Here is a 25,888-nt window from a genome sequence, read left to right as displayed (position 1 = left end):
TTGGGGACTTGCCAAACGGGACAAGACAGGAAATTTTTAAAAACGAGCACAGGAATTTTTTCACTTGAAGTAATTTAGAATTACATTTCCAGGATGAAACATGGTGGAAAAAATGACCATTTGAATATCTCATGGTCAGAGAGAGCCTGTGAGTCTTATCATTTAAATACACTTTCCAAGGGCCACTCACTGATGTGAGAAGTCGAACTTCTCAATGGCCATCAAGGTTAGTGCTGATAAAGATGTATTCAATTTTAAAAAGATTTAAACATGCCTACCCCAAAATTATAAACTTCAAAAATTCAGGATCAGTTGTTTAATAAAGTATTTTTATTACTATAAACTCCTAGGTTGCAAATTCCTAGGAGGACAGATTGAGTCTAATTCACCTCTACATCCTCAGCACCTCACACAGAACATGGCATGGGCTCAGTAAATGTGAGATGGAGTCTTTAAATGAACAGATGAGAAAATCATTGTATTCTTCTATTTAATTTCTTGTGGATATATACTCAATTAATACTGGTCTTTTAAAAAAAAATTCTTGAAGGTACAGACCAGGACATAGCCAATCCACTTGAGAAAACCAGCATTTTGACACTTTCAATGATTTAATGTTATTCCCAGTACATAAAATACAAATAGTACACTATCAAGAAAATCCACGAGTTAAATTTCTCCTGATAATCCTTGATATGTAAAAATTAGACATTTTTTAAACACAGTAATTAATAGTGACCTCATTTCCGATTAGAAAGAACCAACCTATCACAAAAAGTCTAATTGCACAAAAATATGCAGTAGCAATTCCTGACATCACATGATACTAAATACAGTCTATATATTATTCAGTATGGTGTAATGGTGTCATTCTCAATGACATTTTTTAAGGGCCTTTTTTGGGTATTTCTTCTTACATCAAAGTATACCAGCCAGAGCCTTAATTTCAACACTGACTTCAGCCTCTGAGATTTTACATGATGGTTATGGTTCTTCAGTGGCAACTATTCACTACTACCCTCCCACATTCGCCACATAACCAAAACTCTCAACTAGAATCATTGAACCCACCCGCTAAAACTAAGAACAGCTTCTTGTATGCAGTCTGTAGACTTCAGCAGTCCTTACCGCTCTGTCCCAGAAGCTAATTTCCCTGCAGTGACCAAAGGAGAATCATCTTTGAAAGAGATAAAGAGCCTGGATACCTCACTGTACCCCAAGACCTTTCCTGCCAACCTCAGTGCCAACTTTCCTTTCTTCTGGAGGTACATTCTCAGCTTTTCCTGGGCCCTGTCCTAGGTTCTCACATCTGTCTTCAAAGCCTTGTCCAATTTGTTTCTTCCCTTTTCCAAATTTGCCCTCTCTGTTTTCTCAATTTCTGAGTCATCTGTAATAAAAGGTCTACCTCTGTGCCCATGAGGGTTCATGCCTTCTCCCCTTGCCCTCCTTCAAAATCAACTCAAAATTTTAAATTCTATTTCATTTCACTAGCGTGCTGTTTGATATATTAAGTTATAGAAGACAGCTGGTCCTTCTCTAATGCCTCAGAATGATGGAATATATTTTCCCAAGCTTTACTGAGGTATAATTCATACCCTGTACAATTCACTCATTTAAAGTGTATAATGCAATGGTATACATAAAGCATATAATGCAATATTCAGAGAGTTGTAAAACCATCACTGCAGTGTAATTTTAGAACATTTTTTAATTGGAGGTACTGGGAACTGAACCCAGGAACTTGTGCATGCTAAGCATTCGCTCTACCACTGAGCTGTTACCCTCTCCCCTAGAACATTTTTTTATCACACTAAAAAGAAATCCTGTACCCATTAGCAGTCACTCCCCATTTCTTCCCAACCCCCAGCTCCTGCCAATCACTTATCTACTTTCTGTTTCTAGAGATTTGCCTATTCTGGACATCCATATAAATGGAATCATACAACACGTGGTCGTGTGCGTCTGGATTCTTTCACTTATCGTAAGGTTCTGGAGGTGCAACCCCACTGTAGCACATGTCAGGGCTTCATTTCTTTTTTGTGGCTGAATGCTCTTCCACTGTATGCCTACAGCACGTTGTGTTTCTCCATTCGTCCGCTGATGAACATCTGGGTGGTTTCCACATTTTGGCTACTGTGAAAAGTGGTGATGTGAAAACGGCATGTACATGAACCTGTTCCAGCGTATGTTTTTAATTATTTTGAGTATATATCTAGCAGTAGAATGGCTGGGTCATGTGCTAATGTTATGGTTAACATTTTGAGCAATTGCCAGACTATTTTCCGAGGCAGCCGTACCACTCTGTATTCTCACCAGCATTGTTTGAGGGTTCCAATTTCTCCACATCCCTGCCAACGCCTGATGTATGTCTCTATTTTAGCCATCCCAGTGGATGTCAACTGGTACCCTTTTGTACTTTTGACTGATGTTTGCTTAAAGATTAATGATGCTGAGCATCTTTTCATGTATTTACTGACCATTTGTGTATCTTCTTTAAAGAAATGTCTATTCAAATCCTTTGTGCATTAAAGAAAAAGTGGGTTCTATTTATTGTGGAGCTACCAAAGTTTTTTTAGTATATATATTTCCTGTGTGCAAGTCCACTATGAGATATACAATTTGAAAACATTTATTCCCATTTTCTGGATTGTTTCCTCACTTCATTAGTATGCTCTGAACCACAAAAGGTTTTAAGTTTGATGAAATACAGTGTACCTTTTTTCTCTTTGGCTCCTTGTGTTTTTGCTGTCACATCTAAGAAACCACTGACTAACCCAAAATAATAAAGACATATTCCTAGTTTTCTTCCAAGAGCTTTATCAGCCCTCACATTTAATCAATTTTTAGTTAATTTTTGTACACTGCATGAGGTAGGTATCCAACTTCATTCTTTTGCATGTTGCCCTAGCACCACTGGATGAAAAGATTACTCTAACCCAAATGAATTGTCTTGGCATTTTTTGCCAAAAGCCAAATAAACATAAATGGAAGGTTAGGAGGGTTTTTTTTTTTCTGCTTCACTTTTGTGGGATTTCTTTTTCCTCCAATATACTGCTCCCCTTCTCAGATGAATTTATACTCCTAATATAAAATCACTTTTGCAATTACACTTATAAAATAACTTTTGAAATTTGATTGAAGGGGCAGAGATCAATTTTTAATAAAAAGAAAACCTTAGTAACAGAACATTTTGAAGAATGAGTACTTAGGTGCCACTTTGTTTTCCAGATCCTGTGGAACCTTTGTGTGCTGAAAAATCTTTTCAGGATGTACTGTGTGGATTTCCCAGCTTAACACATAAATGGAAAATAACTTAGTCTTTTACTGAGGTAGTACTATTTCTCTATGGGAAGGGTGAGGTGCCTAGTGTGTGAATGCAGACCTCATTTCTCATTACAGATGGTGCTAATAACCAGTAACCTTGCAAGTCACTTAACTGCCCTGCCCTCCAATTAATCATTTGAAAACCAGGAACCCTCCCACGCTGCTGGTGGGAATGTAGTTTGGTGGAGCCATATGGAAAACAGTATGGAGATTCCTCAAAAGTCTAAAAATAGACTTATCATATGATTCAACAATCCCACTCCTGGGCATATATCCAGAGGGAACCTTAATTCAAAAAGATACATGCACCCCAATGTTCATAGTGGCACTATTAACAATAGCCAAGACATGGAAACAACCTAAATGCCCACTGACAGATGACTGGATAAAGAAGCTGTGGTATATTTATACAATGGAATACTACTCAGCCATAAAAAATAAAATAATGCCATTTGCAGCAACATAGATGGACTTAGAGATCATCATTCTAAGTCAAGTAAGCCAGAAAGAGAAAGAAAAATATCATAAGATATCACTTATATGTGGAATTTAAACCAAAACAAAACAAACTTGTTTACAAAACAGAAATAGAATTAGAGTAGAAAACAAACCTATGGTTACTGGGGGGGAAGTGGTGGGAAGGGATAAACTGGGAGTTTGAGATTTGCAGATACTAACTAATATATGCAAAATAGATAAACACAAGTTCATACTGTATAATAGCACAGGGAACTAAACTCAGTATCTTGTAGTAACCTACAATGAAGAAGAATATGAAAACGAATATATGTATGCTCATGTATGACTGACACATTATGCTGTACACCAGAAATTGACACAATACTGGAAACTGACTATGCTTCAATAAAATACATATACACACACACACATATGTATATATATATATATATATATATATACTATAAAAAAAAAAAAGGAAAACCAAAGGGAGCACGGAAGGTAAGGCTCAGTGGTAGAGCGTGTGCTTATTAGCACAAGGTCCTGGGTTCAATCCCCAATAGCTCCATCAAAATAAATAATTAAATGAACTTAATTACCACCCCCCCTTCGGTAAAAAACAAAAACAAAAGAAAAGGAAGAGACTCACACAAGATGACCTGTGTTGCTTCTTCAGGCGGGAAAGCCTCCAGCAAACTTCTACCAGCTATGCAGATGAAAGAGGGAGTGGGTATAGATGACATATCTTGTCACTGACAAGATGAATCAGGAGCAGGTGCTTTACGAACACCAGTTACAGGAGTGAAGGAGATCTATGTCCTTACCTCCTTCTAAACCACTCGCCATCCCCTGCCAATACATAACCCCTCAAGCACAATGGATCCCCTTTCCCACATCCTCTGACTTAGAAGCGGTTCTGCCGCCCTCCCTTCCCCAGTGGCCCCCTTTCTCTTTCCCACCATGGTGGCCTTTTGTCCATCCAGCTAACATTAGTGCAGTGCAGACCCCGAGGAAGGCACCCAGGATGGCGAGGATGAGGACCAGTCCTCTGACAAGCTACCTCTGTGCCTTTCTATGGCTCAAGTCTCTTGTCTGTCTGTCTTCCGATTCCTCGGTCTCCTGTCCCTGGGCACATAACTCTTTGCGCCTTTCTTTGTGCCCACCCTGTAGCAAACGTCAGCCACAGAATCGCCCCCCTCTCAGCTCCATCACAGCCTAAGACTTTGGCTGGGTGACAAGAAGCTGCTCATGCACAGCCAAGACATGAAACTGCTCCAGATACCTCAGGTTTCCAGAAAGGTGTTCTCTTCATCCACAGTGTCAGGGCTCTCTGTCAATAAAAAGAACTTCCCACTAAATTGTGATCATCAAAGGCGCAAATGCCAACGGAAGCCTCTACTGTTTTGAACCTTTTTCTTTTATTTGCTTAATTCTCTAATGACAACATATGCAAAAATGACCCTCCTTTCTTTCTCTTTTCTTTCCCCTTTTAAATTCTTGTCATATTTCCTTTCCTTCTATTTCTACTTTGCTACCATATCCTACTTTTACTGAGATTTTAAATGTCAGATTTCTTAGGTTTGAATATAGGAGTCTTAAATTGATTTCCAGTGATGAAGTGATGTCCGAAAATAAAATATAACCAGACTTCAGATGACTTTACATTTTTAACAACTGGTATCAAATATTTGTGACATATACAATTAAGTCAACATGAATGATACTAAACAAGGTGAGCTGGTGGAATCTGACCACAGATGACCATGTGAAAAGAGAAACGTAGATTCTCAATAGCAGAAGAGACGATTACTTATATATTGAGCACAATTTTCCATTTCAGTCTACTATTTGAGTATTTTTCATACTATTGTATAACTCCTCAAAATCAGCCAGAAGTCAACTCCCAGTCTCTTACAGTAAAAACAAACAAACAAACAAACAAAGACAGGTCGAGGTTCCTGATGTGTTATATCACAGTGCTGGGAAGAGAGGTCTTATACCTGCCTACGGATGTGCACATGATATGTGGTAACGGGAATGGTGATTCAACACTGCATCTTTTTTTTCCTGGTGCCTTTGTGAAAATAACCTTTCTCCTTCAACTTTCACTAAAAGCGCCTTGAGAAGCAGATGAGCTGCTCATTTCATACTGAAGAGTTGGGAGATGACTGAGACAACGCACTTCTAGCATCCTGCCCTGATTTTTGCTTTTCACTCATTCAAAAAATACACTATCCTTATGTCTTTGTTAATCAGGTTTCCAAAAGTCAGATGGCGATCGGTTCTACAATCTCATTGCAAAGAGAAGGGTGTTTTACTGAAGCCCATTCTAGGGTCTATTCCACAGAAAGGAAAGACTGAGTTCTCTACAAAGTGGGGACACACACACACACACACACACACACACACACACACACACAAGTGGTCCTCTCTCTTCCACTCTCCCATGCACTGAATCCTAGACTCTCCTTCCCCACAACGTTCAGCATCTCACTTTTCTGCTGCTTTTCAAACCATGTTTAATTAGAGGATTTCACATTCCCTTGTGATACGATATTCATGAGTAAAACCTGCAACTGGAGTGACTGTGAATTAGTCTATTAAGTGCCAGATTTGTGCTTTTAAACAATGATAGAGATTATTGTTATTATCCGGTCTCAATATTGTGCCTCAAGATGTGAGGGCTACCTTAACTAACTTTACATCTTAAACACAAGCTATTAATGGTTTATGGGTTTTGTTTTGTTTTTTCCCTTGAAACACAAATTATCCTGGAAGAAATACAGGGCCACCTCTGTAATGGTTCTCAGAGCCTGGCCCGGTAACATGGTCAGTTGGGTGAGTCTGATATATAAATATCCTCACTTTTGAAGTTACAGAGCCATGTTCGTGTGTGCTAGAAAAAAAATTTGATTAATATATCAGACTTGTGACTTCTCAGTGATAACTTTTTTATAAAATCTATTTAAGTTAGTCAATTTTAAGAAAAAGACTAAGTCAAAATTTTACGGCAAAAATTGAAGATGGCAAGAGAATGCCTCAAAGACGGCTGACTGCACTGAAAAGACTCAAACTGTTATCTACGGGGGAGGATACACACTCTTCCTTTTTCCACTGCTGATCATAGAGTAATGCTGCTCAAATTTCTTACAGATGTAAATCAGATCTTTTTTAACGTGCAGGTTCAGATCCAGCAGTTCTGGGTGGGGGTCCCCGACTACGCAGGTCTGCCGTGCTCCTGGGTGATTCTGATGGTCCTGGGCCACAACTGCATACCGAGCATCTTGAGACTGTCCTGTTCTGGATCTGACCTAAAAGTGGCTGCGCTTAAAGAAACACTCATGAGGTGCCCCCCTCTATAAGTTGTGGGTTGAAAAGCAAGTTGGAGATAGGTAAATAGGGAAAGGCGCGGGGAGGCGGGGGATGACAACACACATGGGGCAACCTCACCAAGGAAGAATTGCAAACTCTTAAAAACTCTTGCTGACTCAAAGTTATTTAGGAATTATAATCAAGTCTTTTTTTTTTTTTTTAAACATAACAAAACAGGTAAGACTGAAGGAAGTTAGCACAGGGGAAAGGTCATTTCCTGTTTCTGTTCAGCAAACACTAGTTTTACATTAGCACAGATCTAATGAGTGATCCGGTCAGTAAGTAACATTTGCCAGGTATTGCACTGATCAGGAGTATCCTGGAGTAAACTGTTGAATCTGGGTTTGACAACAACTCAAAGCTTCACAGGTCCCAAAGTCTAGGTCTGCCTTACGTATCTCTAAGGCTCCCCTGAACCTGGGAGGAGTGGATGAATGTGGAGTAAGTAGGATCCTGAATTAACTTTTCAGTAAGATAAGCGATACGTCGGGGCTTTTCTAGGAAACGAGGGTGTATCAGGAAAGCAGGGTTTCAATCCACTGGGTGCAGTGCCATCTTCAGTGAAGGTCCCTCTTCTCAGTAAAAAGAGGGAAGTCTTACCAAAATATCCCAATATGTGATATACATGTGCTCAAGTGGTGGCTCACACAAAATAAAGTAGAGCAAGGATGCATATTTTTAAGAGCCGGCAGGTTTACTTAAATTTATATTAAATATCTCCAACTTCTGATTTCACAAATATCCCTTCTTAGGATGAGGCTCATTTAAATTTAAAAAGACTCAATTTATAGAAAATACTGTATCTTCTTTAATATAAATTATATTAATATAATATAATAAGATAGCTTCACCCCAATATGCATAGCACCGTTATTTCCAATTGCCAAGGTATAGAAGTAACCTAAGTGTTCACTGGTAGATGAATGGATAAAGACAATGTGGTATGTATGTACACATGGGAACACTACTCGGCCATAATAAAGGATGAAATTTTGCTATTTGTAGCAACATGGATGTTAACTGAAGTAAGTCAGACAAAGACACACTGTATGATATCACTTACATGTGGACTCTAAAGAAATAAAAACAGGGAATAAAACAAAAAAGAAGCAGACAGATATAGAGAACAAACTTCTTGGTTACTAGTGGGAACAATAAAGGGGTAGAGGATTTTTTAAAAAAGGGATTATCATGGGATTCTATGAAATTATGTATGCAAAACTGGAAAGCTGTAAAGTACTACAGAATTTAAAGAATTTTCCATTCATTAAAAAATTAGTAAATAATATAATTAATAGTAATCTAAACAGTTATAATAAACCTCATGATAATGGGCCACATACACAAATGATTAAACTTTGGGGAAACCGAAGCTCATGAATTAGTCCAAGGAGATCCAGTCTGTAATTGGATTTACTTCCTGAGTTGACAGTGACCCAGTGGTAAGTCTCTTTAATTTGAACTTTCAGTAGGGAAGGAAGAGCCTCAGGGATCAGCCTCCACTTACAGGACAGAGATCCACAAAAACCACAATAGCACAGTGCAGTGTATCCAGAGCTGTGAGGACCAGTACCCACTGTTCAGGAGCCAGGAGCCCTTTGTGTGTAGGCTACGGATGTGACCAGTGAAGAGCTGCTTTACCAATGGTAAGATCCTGAGGCTGGGGGCCACGACAGGTGATAACTTTGGCAGTTACTTTCTTCACCATCCCATCTAACCTGGCCCACCTCCCTTTTCAGCTCTACTGGGCAAAACATGGCACCTTGACTTGCAGACGCCAGGAGCGCGGGCACAGCAGGATAATGGAGCAGGGAAGGAGGGCGTGAGGAACTCTGGCTGGCTGCTGTGCTCTGATCGATCGCCAACACAGAGCAGGCGGTGACAAAGGCAGAATGCCTGTGTTTGCGGGGTGATGAGTGAAGGGATACATAAAGGAAAAGAACAAGAAGAGGCAGAGGTCCAGCGTTTGTCTCTGATACCAAGAAGGGCTATCCTGAGGTCATAAGCGAGGGTTTACCACTGGCAGCATTAACACTGGGATCTTGTTAAGAAAACAAAATGCTTTCCAAAGAGTGGCTGTGAGCAACTGTGTCAATACAGACACAGGGATCTCTAATCCAAAAAATATTAACACCACTAGGCAGGCATGCTCATTATGTCGATGCAAGTGTTTGCACTGGTGAGTCACAAGGTCTATGTGGAACCCTGTCCGTATGTGAGAGGAAACAGCGAGACCCAGAAAACCCAAGAGCATAAACAAAAGTTTCAATACTTCTTCTCATTTAATCCCTGCCCCTAACGCCCTATGGGAGTCAGCATATCATACCCTGGAACCAGAAGAATCATGAAACTGATGAGTGAGGGCCAGATGAGGAAGCAGGAGAGGAAGGGGCAAGGGGACTAAAGACACACAATGACTCAAAGCCCCTAGGCACCTGCATTTGTGCTTCTTTAGAAGTACTTCCTACTTTATGCAAGTACTTGCATTTCTCAGGATAAAATGCGTCATTAATGCTCACTAGGTTAAACCTCTCTCTACCCTTAGTCCAGCAGGTTTTATTCAACACCTACTTCGTGATGAGCACCCTGTTGGGTTCCTAGATCAGAGTTTATAAACCAGGATTCGTCAGATCATCCACGAGTGGGTGCTAAGGGAATATTAAAATTTCTGTACGCATGTGTTAAGGGAATATTAGAAGTTTTGTATGAATATATCACTGTGTGCGTATGGGTATATTTTCCCATCTCTCATACTTTAATTTTTATAATACAGATACTATATTAGGCATGTACATAACTGATTAAAAGTACTTTTAGTAAGGGGTGCATATTCAAAAGTTTTTATATTGATGGGGTGACTAACCAAATACATTTTGAGGTCACTGGTACAGATTATAACTAAGTCCTTGTCCTCTCCAGAAGAGTTCTGCCCAGTTCCCCAGTTAGGGCAGGGAGAGAGAGAGAACTGAACAGATGGCTGGAACATAAAATTCTGTAACATTTGATCTGGGCTTCAGAGTGTCAATAGGAGCTCAACTGCTAAAAGGAACAGGAAGAGAGGAGGCAGATGACTAAGGCACAAAAAGCATTTTCAGGCCTAAATTAAAAAAAAAAAAAAAAAAAAGAGAGAGAGAGAAAGACAGAACCAGAGTACTTATAAATGATTTAAAGGCCAACATTGGGAATTTGTAAGAGAAATTTTGATCCATACAATAGTTTATACTGGGTCACAGTCTTAAGAATTTTTCTCTTTGAAACGTTGAGTCTCAGTTGTCCTGAAGAATAATGCATAATCGTTACCAAGATCCCTCCTCTGTGACTTGGAATCGTAGACGGGGAAGAAGGCTGCAGCATCAGGACAGCAGTGGTTCTCAAAGTAGGGTCCCTGGAAACTTGTCAGAGACACAAGTTCTTAGGCCCTGCCCCAACTTACTGCATCCGACACATCATGACCAGGGTTCAGCGATCTGGAGTTCAGCCAGGCCTCCCGATGACTCTAATGCAAGCTAGACTGAGAATCACACCTGCCAGCAACCTAAATTTTCTCTCCTGTTTGGAGCATCATAAGTATCAACAAAAGCTAATAACCAGGTACTCCTACAGCATCTATGGCCAACAGGTAGCAACTACCATTCATGGGTTCCTGCTCCCTAATACCGCATAAATTCACTACATTCTGAACATCCAGCCTCTGCAGTGCAGTGTACTCCACGCCGGGCTGGAGGTGCCGATGATCAGGATGCAGCAATCGACAAGGGATGTGGAACTTTCCCACATGGAGCTCACTGTGTCCAAGAATCTCACATGATGCACACGTGGGGACTGGAAATCTATACACCACGGTACCCCGCTTGCGCTCATCTTTAACAAGTCATACACTGCCTCACATTTTGCCTGGGTTTATGTCACTGCATTTATTATGCTGTGTTGCCCGGGGTCTGTTTCTCTGTTTGTCTCTGCAGACTGTGAGCTCCTTAGGAAAAGAACTATGTTACAGTCAACTTCTCATTCCCAGGACCTATAGCGTTAGAACGTAAATGCTCAATAAATACAGGTGGCCTGAACGAGTAAATGACTTTAATAATCAACAACACTAATCATTAATATTTATGGAGCACCAACTATGTGCCAGAGACTAAATGAGTACCAACTCATTTCACCTACGAGGCCAGGCGTGGTATCACACCCATTTTACAGAGGGCACACGGAGGCACCCCGAGATGAAGCACCCAGAGCAGGCAGCCTAGACTGGAATGCAGGCCGTCCGGTTTCAGAGTCCACACTCAGAACCATCAAACAACACAGCCACCCCCGCGCCGAGAGAGGTACGGGCCACGATCTAGCAGAACATGTTCTCTTTCTGCCCCTGCCTCAGGGTCTTGGCTTCTGCTGTGCCCTCTGCCTAGAGGGCTCTTCCCTGACTTCTTCATGTCTGTTCAAGGGTCACTTCCTCAGAGAGGCTCTGCTGGACCCATTTTTCAAGAGTAACCTTAGCCCCACTCTTCCTCCTTCCCCGCTTCTTCTTTTTTTTTTCTTTCCCAGAACATAATTTTGTCTTCTAATGATGTAACTATTTGTTCGATCTCCCTTCTACTGCAATGTTGGCTCCATGAGGACAGACTTTGTCCACCTCATGGCTGTACCCCTCCGAGTATAGACGCTGGTGTGCGGTCAGAGCTTGGTTAAGTTTTGTGGGATGAACAGACTGGTTTTAGTGCTGTCTGCTGACTTCTGTCCTGCCAAGGAAGGCATTTCTGTTGAACTCTGGACAACTTCCCACTTATCCTTGCTGAGTTTCTTTTTATTTCTGTCTGTACCATCCTCTAATTTATTCAAACACTGCTGGATTATTCCAGCTCTTGGTGTCAAATTTTTTTTTCTAATTAAAGTAAACTGCCATTTATTTCTCACACTGATCTTTAACACGGAGACATCTTGTTCTTGTTGTAAATCTGACTCATATGGAAATATGTAAGTTGAATATAGGGGCTCACATGCACCAGAATGTTTCCATTGATATTTCGGATGTAAAAAGTAGAGACGTAGCCACAGCTGCTCAGCCAATTCTAAGGTCTACAGCAATCGTTTCAGTCGAGTTTTTTTTTTAGCCTTTTGGATGTTTAACCTGAAATTCCACCAAATGACTAAAACGGCCCCTCTTGAAATCAAGCAAATACCACATCATTTACACGGACACTTCAAGTTTCTCTTTCCCTTTGCCATAATACACCTTCAAACTCAACATTCACAATCAAGATGCAAAATACACACAAAGAAAAGATCCTTCAAAGATAGACCTCAACATTTAAAAAAAAAGAAAAAAAAAGGAAGAGAGGGAGGGAGGGAGGAAGGAAAGAAGGAAGGAAGAAAGGAAAGAAGGAAAGAAGGAAGGAAGGAAGAAATCAACTTGCCATTAGGCTGATTTCCCTGAAGACTATAAAAGGAATGAAATCTGAAGGTCATGAAAGTATGCCTGTTTGTTTAGGGAAGTCTTACAGGTAGTATAAATATCACCAGCTACAGTTGCTATGGGGTCTGTTTGTTTACCAAACAAGAATACAAATAGTTACACAAAAGCAGAACAACATTGGGTGTATAAAAGGAGAAGGCTTTGCCTTCTGGTAAATTTTCCAAAGTGCCTTTTAAAACATCCCTGTCTTTCACCATATTCACTGGGAAATTTGTGTTTTTTATTTTATTTTATTTTATTTTATTTATTATTATTATTCTTAATTCTCTCTTTTTACTTCTAATACCTCCAGGGAATGTTTTACTCTGAGATTTCTGAGGCTGATAATGATGTGTTTTTTCTTTTCCCTTTTTCTGAGATGTATAAACCAAAACCACTAGGCCAATGATCCAAAGAGTTCAATGGAAGTAATTAGCACCAGTGAAAATGCCAAAAAAAAAAAAAAAAAAAGAGAGAGAGAGAAAAACAAAAGCTGCAGAGTTTACAGACAGATTCTAGGACAGATGAACAGTCCTTAAACTGATTAATCCCTGAACAACCACCCAGAAAGGTATGGTGTGTGTGTGTGTGTGTGTTTGTTTAAATGACTTTCGTAATATATGTTTCATATGAAACATAAATCAGGTATGTTTCATGAACCTGAGTTATACCCATTAACAATTTGCTTCCAAAAAAATAAAAAGGGGGGGGGTCAGGTGGGGAGGACACGGGCATGTGTGTGGGTGTGCACATGTGAGCGCTCAGATCTGCCGTTAAATGCACGGTCCCACGGAGGCTGCTGTGGGTGGAGGGCCCTCTTCATGCTGCGTGACTGTGGGGCCCACCCGGCACGGCCCCGGCGCCACTCCATGAATGGGACAGCTTGCCATATGGACAATGACACTGAACAAGCTGTCCCATTCTTGGCGACACGGGCCCGGGGGGATTGTCCCAGATTAACACCACCTGGGCTGTGGCAATTGTGCTGGGTCTGTGCAGAGGCACGGAGGAGCCGGGCAGGATGTTATGTTTGAGGACACACAAAAAGGAAAACCGCAGTGAGGAGAGTTCTCCGGCTGGCCTATCTGTTGCTCAATTCCCGAAATAGTTTCCCCAAGGAACGGTTATCTTCTTTATTCACACGGGCAGAAACGACAAGCTGGAACACATATTAACAATTTCCCTTTGTGAGCTTCCACTATTGTTTCACTGGGGAGAATATACTTTATAATATACTGAGGCCCTGCAGGATCACTAAGGGGGTGGAATAAAGAACTTGAGGACGGCAGGACACGTGTAACCCCCTCATCTGCATTACCCCAGTGAGCAGTCGGCACGGAGGGGCCTCCCTTAGAAAGAGCTGCAGAGCCAGGCTACCAGGTGGCCCAGCACAAAATGGCATCTCTGTGAGTCTTGACAAAGGACATGCCTTTCATTTAAGTCTCTTACATAGCACCCCCCCCCCGCAGGCCCCCCTTACTGGCTTAAGAACACGGGACCCCTCGCTGTCATTTTTAAGGGAGAACAACACTAAGAGTTTGCCAGGCCACATGGCCTTCCAGACACCCTTGGCTTCCCTTCCCAATTTTGGATGGATCTGTACCCACCAAAGACAATTTTCTACTCATTTACTCCAAATGGTACAGTGTGCATCTCAAAAAGACTCGTTCACAGGTAAAAGGGCCAGTACAATGGACCGTGCCATCCAAGTTCCCGAAAGACTGGTCCTCACCATTCTTCTACCATATGCTTTCCTTTACCCTCTGGAGGAATGAATGCTAAGAAGCTCGGGTACGTTAGTTGTTTCCACACGAGGGCAAACACCTATGTGATGGGCGGGGAGTGCCGCCATGTAACTGGTGGGAAAAGTCCTACCAGCAAGGCCACCTCATCAGGAAAGAACGTCTAACCTATCTGATAAGAGAAACCGGGGCTTCAAATTTGATTTTGTGTGAGAAATCCGGCACATCAGACATGAAACAGCCCACGGTTGAGATTCACATTATACAATATCCCAGGGAAAAAATGAAAATCAACTGAATTTCGGAGAAATTTACAAAATGAATCTGACTCTCCAGACCAATGATGTCATTTTACTGGAGAGCATTTATCATTTAAACACAATAAATAGAAAGAGATTTATAGAGTCTAATGATGCTGTGTTATGGTAAAAGGCATTTTATTGAGATAAGACACAACAGCTGTTGGAAAATGAGGGCTGAGTTTGTTGGGTTTTTTTTTTCCTTTTAATCACCCCACAAAGGGAACAGGCAAGAAAAATCCATAAACCTATCCCCCGGCACGCCGGTATTTCAGGCTTTTCTCTCCCTGCCCTCCCTGTACGTCTGAGTGACAGAGTGACACAGCACCATGCCACACTGCCTGGAGAGAGCGCTCCCCCTCACTTCTGACACCCAGAAGCAACTTAAAGCAATGTTTTAAGCAGAGAGACAAAAGGATCACAGCTTTTCCAAAGACGCTATGATGGTCACCACACACCCAGCAGCACAATGGGGTACAGAATGTTGACAAGCCTCCAGGAGCTTCTTTCTGACATATGCAGGAACAGTTTTGCCCCAAACAGGCGACTTCCTATGCAGACAGGTGACACTGCCAAGAGTCTGCTTTGCAGCAGAGAGAAACACCTGTATTTTAGTAAGACCTCTTCAACTGGCAGCACCAACTCCTCTTTTTCGTCCCTTACAAGCCAGAGACGACACACCCAGCCTGCTTTCTATGTTCTCCACAGCTTGTGATCTGTCTCCAGCCCCAACTTCCCTCCTTGCAAAGGATAGGCAGGGGAGGAGAACCGGCCACAGAGAAATGCTTGAAGCGTCTCCTCAATATGGCGGAACAGACAGGTCTGACCCTGGGCTGTCACCTCTGAAGGTCATGGTCTGGCCCTTATCCCCGAGCTTTACCCCTCCGGAGGCTGTAACCCAGAGTCTGGGGTGTAGTCCAGGTGGGTCTGATGAGCAGAGCTCCTGGGAACCACCAGAACATGGTAGCCACTGCCAGGACCTGGGGGCTAGGCACACATCGATCCCAGGCCCTGCCTGGTCACTAACTAGCTGTGCAGCTTCTGCAAGTTGTAAATTCCCTCTGGCCTGAACAGCACCATCTGTACAAAGAGGACACAGGGTTACTGTGAGGATAAAATGGGACAGTCAGCACCAAGGCTTATGTCGAGTCCCTAATTTATTGAGTCCGGCACAAAGTAATAGTTCATTCAGTCAATGTCAGCTGCGTGATCATCACCTCATTCACCAGCTACTGATTCCTGCCAGCAGTGCTACCTGTACTGTTGGCTCAAGAAGTCTGGCAAGTCACTAGTTTTATGGACGGAGTATGTCTAGGGTGATCATCAAAATTTGTGGGGAATGGAACTAAACACAACATTATAAATCAACTATACTTTGATTTAAAAAAAATTGTCAGAGTGTGGTCGGAGGGGTCTGTCCTTTCCAACAGTGCCAACGCCCAGGTGAGCTGAACTGAACATGCTATCTGCAGTGCTTCTCAACCTGGCTCGGACACGTCAAGGCTCAGGGGGTTGGGTTAAAATGCAGATTCTGACTGAGCAGGGCTAGGGGCAGAGCCTGAGAGTCTGCATTTCTAGTAAGTTCCCAGGTGATGCCAAAGTTGCTGGTCTGCAGCCTTTGGGCAGTAAGACACCAGGGTAGGAATGCCCAATCTAAATTCCTGCCATCCCATCTCAGACCAGTGGAATCCAAATCTTCATGGCAGAGGCCTAGCCAGCTGGTTGTTTTAACAAGTACCTGTGACAATATCATCAGGAAAACTGAGAAACACGGGTCAGGTGGTTAGTGTTGGAGTTGGCAAGTTTTTTCTATAAATGGCCAGATGATAACGATTTTACTACTGGTGGGCCATACACTCTCGGCTACAGCTAATTGAGCCAGCCATTTTCATGTGAAAGGAGCCCCAGACTATGTGTCAATGAGTCAGCCTCGCTATGTTCTAATAAAACTTTATTAACAAAATAAGGAGTGGGCCAGATCTGGCTAAGAGGCAATGATTGGCTGACCTCTGTAACAGATCAAATGCCTCAACATATACCGGCAAGAAGTAGCAGTAACAATTCTGAAGACAATATGGAATCATCTGACTGCTGGTTCTCCAAGATAACCTAATGGGAAAGAAAGACTTGGGGTAGCTAGTTTGCTCAAGTTCTTCCAATCGAAAGAAATCTAAAAGAAGCTACATGATTTCAAAATACAAAAAAAAAAAGTTGAAATGAGGAAGAGCTCTTCAGAGTCACAGGAGCTAGAGCTTACTGCTTAAACTTCTGGTCAAGAGTCCCTAAATATGAATATGAAAATATGCAAAAGTTTAAGGCTTGTGTAACTGGAACAGTTCCGAAACCAAGCTTCTAGAATGTGAGCAAGTAAACCAACAAGAGTACCAATATTTATTCATCTACAGAGAGTTTAGTTAACCAAAAAAAAAAAAAAAAAAAAAAAAAGCAAGAAAGAAAAATGAAACACCAGGCATGTCCACATCTCAGAGCTCCTTGCCTTTTGAAAAGAGAGGGGCTGGTCAACACAAATGTTATTGTTATAGAGTCAAATCCATGGCAATATGTCAAGAGACCACAAATCAAAACCAGAGACTGTGTATCAAGTGAAACTGTCTGAAAGGACATGAGCCAAGCAAAAACCTTCAGGGGTTATTTGAAGGCAGCTGCCAGCTGTGAAGTGGGGAGTTCACAAGTGACTGGAATACACAGGGCTGCATGAAGGAGTGAGAAGGGGAAGGAAGGAAGGGACGCTGTGAGGACAGAAGGCAGGTGTGGCTCAGAGGGAGACAGAGGTGCCCGATTTGGGTCACCTGATTCAGAGAACAATACGACCGACTGCCTCAAAGAAGAGGCTGCACCACCCGGGATCTCTCCAGAGTTTAAAGAAATCTCTTTTACCAAATGCTTAAGGAAACCTGGGAACAAATACTTAGAAGTGCTATGCATCTGAGACAGACTCAAGTAATAAAACATCTACTAACGGTGGGTGAACTAAAAGCAGAAAGCTGGGAAGGATCAGAAGAAAGGAGGATCTCTAATATGGACTGCAGCAGGACAGCTGAAATAGAATAAAGACCATATGATGTGTTCAATGAGGAAACACAAGATTTATAAGGCAGGAAGGAAAGTCAGGACACTTTTAAAGGAGAGAGAGGCTCGTTCTGCACTTGCCTGTGTGCAGATCCTGCATGGGGTTCATTTTTGTTCTTTATGTGCTGCTTCAGATGGTAAATGATTTATATTTTGCAAATCCTACCCACCTGCCCTCCTTTCATGAAATGTCCAGGAACTATCTGTATCCACCTTAATAAGGAGAAACTCTGGGATTTTCCTTTAGACGTGCTGATTGGCACACAGTAGGTTAAGTCAATACATGTTGTGCTGAAGCAGATTTAAATCAAATTCAGAACTTCGTTTAGCAGCACTGGTTTTAATTTATCATAATTAAATGTTCATTTCTAAGCTGAATGGAAACTATCAGTTCTCTTTTAGAAACTATGAGAGAGTTAAATTTGGATCTCAGATATGCCACTAACCAGTTCTGTGATCCTCGGTCAAGTGACTTAATCTCAAGGACTCAGTTTCCTCATCTGTAAAATGGGTACAACAAACCCAACTGCTTTCCAGCGCTCATGTGGATAAAATAAGATATCACTCCCAAGGCAAGAGTTTAGCCAGCGCTTGGCACAGAGAAAGAACTGATGCAATATGAATTCTCTTCCCTTTCCGTAGTGCACCATCATATAATGTGATATTCAGAACTTTAATTCAGGCAATTACTTAAGTAGTAATTGCTATTTGTATTTACATAGCTGCTTTGATCCAAGAAGCTCAAACGGCTTTACTAAATTTAGCATTTTAATAAATGTTTCATTTGCATTCCGTTCATTTTGTTTACCCACACCAAAACTTGGAATTCCCTAAAGCCAGAAAGTCAGACAAGTTAAGGAAATGAGATAATATCGTCATGTGTAACAGGTATCCCAGGTTGGAGTTTTACCTATTTACTGGAGAAGTCCTGACTCCCTGGTCCTGCAGGATTAAATGACAGGAGGAGGCACGAATGTGCCTGCCTCCTTCTCGGCACACCCTTCAGCTGCTGCCTGCTGAATCTCGTCCTCATCACGCTTCTCTCAGGCACTGACAACAGAGGTACATTTACTGCACCAATGAATTTATATGTGTGTGTATATATATATGTATATACGTATGTATGTATATATATCATCAGCACAATAAACATTATTAAATTCTCAGAAGAAAATCAAAGCACGAAGCTCGGCGCCAGGGCTGAATTCTAATGATGCTGAATGTCCGTGATTGCACTGGGACGGGATCTTAACAAGCCTTGATTTGAGCGTTGGCATCCGCCTCACAAATCACATGGGCCGCTCCTCCCGTAATAGGGCTGAATATTGATAAATGTCTCTACCCTGCGCAACAGGGAAGTGGGTTTCTATTGGCAATCTTTACCAAAGTGTGTTTCTTCCCTTCTCTACACTCAAGGGTTTACCCTGAATGATTTAATTATAATTTTCCTTGTGTAAGACAAATTAAAGAGGAGAGTAGGAGTGTCGTGCCAAGCACATTATTTATCTCCTTAACAGATTGCAGCTCACCAAACCCCAGAGCTGCTGCCGCAGCGGCTGCTCACAGGAGCCTGCAGAACGCGCGGGGGGCAGGGGTGGGGGGAGGGGCCCTCCGAATGGCATGGAACCCCGCAGCCCGGTCGAGATTACGAGATGTCTCACTACTTTTAAAAACAAACCCAAACTTTCACAATACCACGTTTGGCCAACAGATTTTCACATAGAACGCTACCAAATCCTTTCAGAAAGAATTCTTCAAGCTGTTAACCTAAGATACCACCCTAGGAGCATGGGGATGGGTGGGTAGGGGGGAAGTAGGGTGCTGCATAGACATCAAGGGAGAACTTCCAAAGAGACATATTTCACCAATGCCCTGGGTGAGTCAGGGATGAAACTTCTCCAAGGGACTTCTGAGACAAATGACAACTCAGTGTGTTAAGTGAGAACATATTTTGACAGTGATAGCTTTTTTTTTAAACTCATTTCCCACCATTAACACGGTAATATCACACATGTGATTTGAACATAAACCATCATAGGGTAAAACCACGTAAGTACTCATTGTAAGTCCTTACATACAAAGCTGGCTAACAAGTGAATTCTGACTGATCAGCTCTGTAAGCTTCTATCTTTTGGAATCATCTTCCACCTAACATGTTCAGTTGTCTTATTTGCTACATTCAATTAAAACATGCTGACTAGACTTTTTTTTTTTTTTTTTTTCAAATCCAGCTATGTCCAGGAACCTGCCAGGTAACAAACTGAGAGATCGAGATGAAGTAGCAGCATATAATTTCCGAGTTGCTGCACAATTGGAAAAGTCAGCCTGTTGTTACATCCAGATGAAGTCTCAGTGGAATCTAAATTCCTTTCTGATCCATATTCTCATGCTGGCAGGTAGCATAATGAAGATTAAGGCCAACACGTGTACAGACAAATAAGGACCACAAAAGGAGAAATCCAACAAACTTATTCTCCTGGAATCAGACTGTCTCTTAGATCCATTTACCTTCAAATGCACCTTAAGACATGAAAAGGGCTATTCTTCTCCTTCTTGCTTCACTGTTAATCTACCACCTGACTCCATGTATATAACCTTTGAGAAGGAGGTAGAGCACAGTGAATCTAAACAAGAAGCGGTTTCTGTGTCACAGAAGATCTGGGCAGGCTCCACAGTGGCCGACAAGATGACAACAAATACCTTAAGTGCATCAGTGGGCATTTTTCAGCCTCTGGCCTCCCACTCTGCCTATGGATAAAGACGTAATTCAATCCCTCGGCAGTAAATGGACAGCACCAGCCTCAGGACGCCGAAAGCAAATGCAGCAGGGGACGACGGCCTGGAACCCCTCCTCTGAGAGCTGTCTCAGGTCGAGTTTTGTTTTTGTTTTTTTTAATTACAAAGACATTCTAAGAGATTATAAGGCAAGAGCTAAGAGTGGCCTCCAAACATACAAATCTACCCTCACTGGAAACAAAAGAAGCCACCTGTGGCCCAGTGGCTCCAAACTGACTCTTACCGTCCACCATACTGCTCTCCAAACTCTTCTAAACCAGTTAAGTTAAAAGCCTCTTTTAGCTCTTCTGTGTCTGTCACAGAAACTCCACACTGATTTGGCTAAAACATATGTAATCTCATGTCTGGAAACCTCTTATGGCTTTTACGTTTGACTGTGATACACACACAAACACACACAAAAATACAGAAAGTATTTTCTGTGATTATTAAGGCTCTAAATGGATAAAATGCTGCTGGCAGAAAGACGCGCAGCCGATTAAGTCAGTGGGCTTCTTAATGTTCAGTATTTCCAGACATATATGAAATGATCTGCGTAACCGCCTGAGTGAAAAATATAACTAAAAAAAATCTTTCAGAGTCACTTTTATTCAAAAACAAAACAAAGACTCTGTTTTTCCTGATGGAAATAACACTATCACATACTACCTTTAAGGTTTCTTTTCTTCTGCGTGTGGAAACTCTGCATATGAAATACACAGGAAACAGTTTAAAAATAGTAAAGTGAAAAAAGTTTTTAATTTTAGGAGCATTATATATATTTTCAACTTTGGGAAAGCACTGAACAGTAGTATTAATGCTTCTGGGTGCTAAGGTCTAGTAACACGGATTAACAGCTTCGTTTTCTTAGAACTGCCTGCTCACATGATGCATTCTGGATTTTTCAAACAACCTCAGCCTCCACTAACATAAAGTGAAGCTCAGGGCAACTTAAAAATATAAAGTCTCAACTTCCAAACAAGAATATGGAAGTTGAGTCAAGGCTACAAGACATCCCATGACCAGGAGAAAGCCCACTGTGTATGTTTGTGAGTGTCTACACAGACTCTGTCCACCTCTCCATCCTTCAAACCTTCACTGATGCTTTCCTTTAGGAAAAAAAAAAAAAAAGGCCAACTGCTTTGGGGACACAATGATGAAAAAGACGGGCTCCCTGCCTTCAAGGAGGGCAGGGCAGAGTAGTGTAAGTTCCATCTTTTCTCAAACCGTGATTCAAAACTGCGCACGGCAGACACCGCTCTGCCCTTAGAAGGCATTTCAAGCCAAGGAAATCAGCCTGTATGGAGCGAGCACTTGGCAGGAAGAGTAATGAGCCTGGAAGCCTGGAAATCCAACCCACCCAATGAGAAGCTAACAGCCTCTGCCTGGGTTCCCTCAGCTTAGGTTTGATGCACACAAGTGCGAATTCCATGTTGAAGAGGTGACAGTCATTAGATGCTTCACACCCAAGCCCTACTGAATACATTCTTGAGTAATTATGTGCACACTCAAGTCACATGGGTCTAATTAGGCATCGCTGAGATCCGGCGAGGCCAGGCCACCCGACCCCCAAAGTGACAGACGGTTCTGGACACATCTCAGGCGCTGGTTCTTACCTTTCCCTTTTGGGAGTGTGGACTGAGAGCTGTCCATTGGTAGAGGCATGTGGGTTCATGATTAAGGAGGTCTTGGAAGGGGCAGAGGAAGAGACACATGTCGTGGTCAGATCCAAGCTGCTGTGATTGTTGCCCGTGGCTTCCTCGGGAGTATGAGCACTTGTCACTTCTTTCCAGAGCTGCTGCAGTTCTGCTGGAATCATGCCTGAAACAAACAAATTGGATAATTAAATCAATTAACAGCTAATTCCGTCCTCTTCAAACAGTAATTAAATCAAAGAGTCAGTAAACAAAGCCTAGTGTAAGGGGGGGTTTTATTGGTGCATGCAGCTTTTTTTCCCCTCCCCTCTCAACTAAGGCAAATACAGTAGTAACAGACGTGCCCTCCCCCTGAAGTGCCCTCATCACACATAAAAGATACTTGTGAAGGGGACTCAAAACACAGCTACTTTGCAAAGACAGTCTGCCTCCATGCAACCTGCTGTTTCTAGATCTTTGGGGGAAAAAAGTAGATAGATGTTATTGTATTTTTAGACACAAAGACGGGCTCAAAATAAATTTGTTCGACTGTACTATTATGACAACACGAACCACAAAATGAGTAATTTTTGTGCTTAAGTCTTAAATGATGACAAATAGCTTTGTTATTAAATACAGTTTTTATTAATCACTTTTCGACATAAATTATGAATTCATATCGTCTTCCTGAAATGCTTTTCAACTTTTAACAGTCAAATTGATTATACTATGATTATTTCATTAACACACCTATCTTCCTCATTAATTTCGGTTTCTAGTACCACATGCTTAATTGATGGATGTGTCTACTGAAAAACTGTATAACTTTTTCTACAAGTAACACTATTATTACTGTCATTTCTTAGATCCATGCTAATGAACCATTGCAGAATGAAACGAAAATGTGCAGGAAACTTGGAGCAATAAGGTTCTCTTGTTTTAAAAGGGGGCCAAAATGGACATGCGTCTCAAGGACGAAGCATCAGCCTGTTTTTTTTTTCCCCCAAGAAGAGATAAAATCAGTATGTCAATCTCACCGTTGCAGGCCTGCAGCCTTTATTCTGAACGGCATGCCTCTACAGCCCAGGATTTCCAAATCCTACCTCAAGGCATATTCTAGTGCGTACATGCACAGAAGAAGAATATTTTGAATGGCAAATGACAACAGCCACCACCTAGTAGGACAACCTGGAAGAGATCAGAAATCCTGGCCATCACAAGGCGGTGCTGCATACGCACTGGACGTCTGGATCTCGGTCCATTGTTTCGATCAGCTGGGACGGAGCTATCCGAGAAAGCCTGCCATTTTCTGCCTGTGTAGCAGTAACCGAAACGGGCATGTTTCTTACCAAACCGAAGGTATTGAATTTAAAAAGGAGGCGGTGTGCATTATATTCATTTGAAACACATAATAAAAAAAAATGCCAAGGTCTAAATTTAATTTATTTTTGTCATTTAGAATACAATGGCTAGATAATCATCTCAATGTGATCAGCCAAACATCTTTACTTTGCTAAACTGTTAAAGATTTTAATTATGCTAGCATTGGAGAGCACTGGTCTAATGAGGCGATGGACTCCAGAGAATCCGAGTGGTTAAGAACTGTGAAATGAGTCTGATAGGATTTTTTTTATATTCACCGTGGATCGTTTGCATATCAAAGAGGAGTAAATTATTGCAGAGCAGACCAATAACCTTCCCCGCCTTTCTGAGAGGAGCAGTTAACAAAAACAGTTGGTCTCTCCTAACGGTTCTCCACGAAAATGTTCAAATGCTCAAGTGTTTGCAATTAATATATATTATAAAGGAGGCTTCAAATGATCCATTAAGTGGTCAGATATTCTTAGAACGCATCCTCGACAGCCAAGTCGGTTTTCTCCTTCCTTCATAAAAATCAAATGCCAATTATATTTTGATGGATTTTGTCCCAAATGAGCATTTAGTTATTAGGCATATTCAATTATTACTTGTCCCCTGAAATTAAACCTTGGAGGCAAATTAAACAAAAGGAAAGGTCACTATACAATCCGGTGTCCGACTCTGCTGCATCTGGGCTATTATTTTCAAACACCTTGCGAAGTGACATGTGGGATGTGTTTGGAGCTCACAGGCCACCCCTGATGTCTGCGCACCAACAATTACCTGCAAAGACAGCCGACCCTCGGACCACTGTTTACTCAATTGAAACAACAGTGACTAGGCTTGTCTGTTGATGATAGCGTATTGATATAAGGCCACACAAGTCAACACCAAGTTTTGTTTTCTGGGGACGAAATGCACATGAAAAGAACAAGCCTCCTATTTTTCAACTCAAACTAATTGATTTCTGGGTCAGTTGTACAGGAGGCAGGAAGAAGGAAGAACACACCACGGTTTCTAACAACTGTGTTAACACTTTCCCTCCGAGGAAAGCAGAACTTTGAAGCTGTTTCAAAAGTAGGTTGTTTATCCAGCACATAAAGACAGAGAGGAATGTCCTGTTACACTTGTTACGCCGACAGAGCACATCAGCGTGACTCTCCTCCCCTGAGAGTCCAATGAGCTAGCAAGTCAATTTCACCATCCACAGGGGGAAATGGTAAATAAAATAGTAACTCACTGACTGACAACAAGGCATCCTTCAGGGTCAAACTTCAATGTGATAATTACGTTTAAGAACATTCTCATCAGACTTACAGAAAGGCAGTCAAATCGGTCTCTTCTGTCAACGTTACACCTTGTTAGTGATGTTAAACTGTTAGTTGAATGAATACTATCTACCCAAGGATGCTGTTATTTGACAACCAAGATCTTGTGACAGAATTAAGACAGAGAAAAGGTAAGCTAGTCACTCATCAGACTAAGTGGATATCAAATTTCCAGAAAGCAAGCATTTCATCTGAAATGGTGGATCAGAATAGTAAGAGCAGATTCAACCAATCCATTAACAGCTACACCAACAGGAATGTAGTTTTCTCCTATCTCTATTTACCTTGTAAAAATTAAAAAGCCAGAATGATATTAAATGTGTATTTCTATGTGGAATTACAGGTGCTGAGGAGGATGAGACGATTAGAGAGACCAGGAAAAAACAGACATGCTAATTATGTAACAGAGAGAGAAGGCCCTGCAATAGCCCTAAAAACATCAGAAAAGTCCCTCCGTTTCATAACCTAATACCTTCAGGGAACAACAAAAAAAAGAGCCTTCAAAACAGTACTCTCTGTCTCTTTCTTATGCTTCGATATTTACGTGCATGTTTAAGGCAACTTAGTCAAGACCATAAGCAGGTATATAAAAGAATCATGATGACTGTCTCCTGAAGTGGGCATTACCAGCATTTTTAACATGTAAACCCTGGGCCTTGCTATGTTTCTTTTTCCAGGACAACTGGCCCCTTCATTATAAAAGAAAATGCAGACACAGGTTTAAAAAATGTATGTTGCAGGGACAGTTGACAGATTACCGTTCATGGAACTCAATTTTATAACCCCAGGTATCACTGGCTCAAAGACAAACAGAGTTGATCAACCTTTTTTTGTCCTTGTACACCCATACCCAGGTGACCATGTTCAAGCAAGCAGAAAGTTGATTTAAACCTCATAATGACATCAGTTTTAAGCTATCATCTCTCTGATAAAAAAAAATTGTGCTCTGGTCCAACATGACTGAATTCTCTAGCCTCTTTGGGTGGGAGGTGGGGGAGGCAAAAGCAACCTCCCGATTACAAGAAAGATGGCAGCGACACCGGTGGTTCACTTCACT

The 25,888-nt window shown here is 41.6% G+C and overlaps 1 protein-coding gene and 1 long non-coding RNA gene across 12 annotated transcripts in view; one reads left to right on the top strand and one right to left on the bottom strand.

The window, feature by feature from the left end:
- FOXP1 (forkhead box P1) overlaps positions 1-25,888 on the bottom strand; it is a 549,899-nt gene that overhangs the window by 59,985 nt on the left and 464,026 nt on the right. For all 11 annotated transcript variants that reach the window (XM_032458004.1, XM_014560759.2, XM_032458007.1 and 8 more), the window contains one exon: positions 22,127-22,331. In XM_032458004.1, coding sequence (XP_032313895.1) covers positions 22,127-22,331 — 205 coding nt within the window. The remainder of the gene's footprint in view (positions 1-22,126; positions 22,332-25,888) is intronic.
- LOC116657035 lies at positions 161-11,362 on the top strand. Its single transcript, XR_004311960.1, has 3 exons — positions 161-244; positions 9,757-9,762; positions 11,353-11,362. It is a non-coding gene; the product is annotated as an uncharacterized LOC116657035 (long non-coding RNA).

Source organism: Camelus ferus, chromosome 17 (assembly GCF_009834535.1).
Source record: "Camelus ferus isolate YT-003-E chromosome 17, BCGSAC_Cfer_1.0, whole genome shotgun sequence".
Taxonomy (NCBI): Eukaryota; Metazoa; Chordata; class Mammalia; order Artiodactyla; family Camelidae; genus Camelus; species Camelus ferus.
The sequence above is the reverse complement of the archived record's forward strand: the minus strand, read 5'-3'. Positions and strand labels throughout refer to the sequence as shown.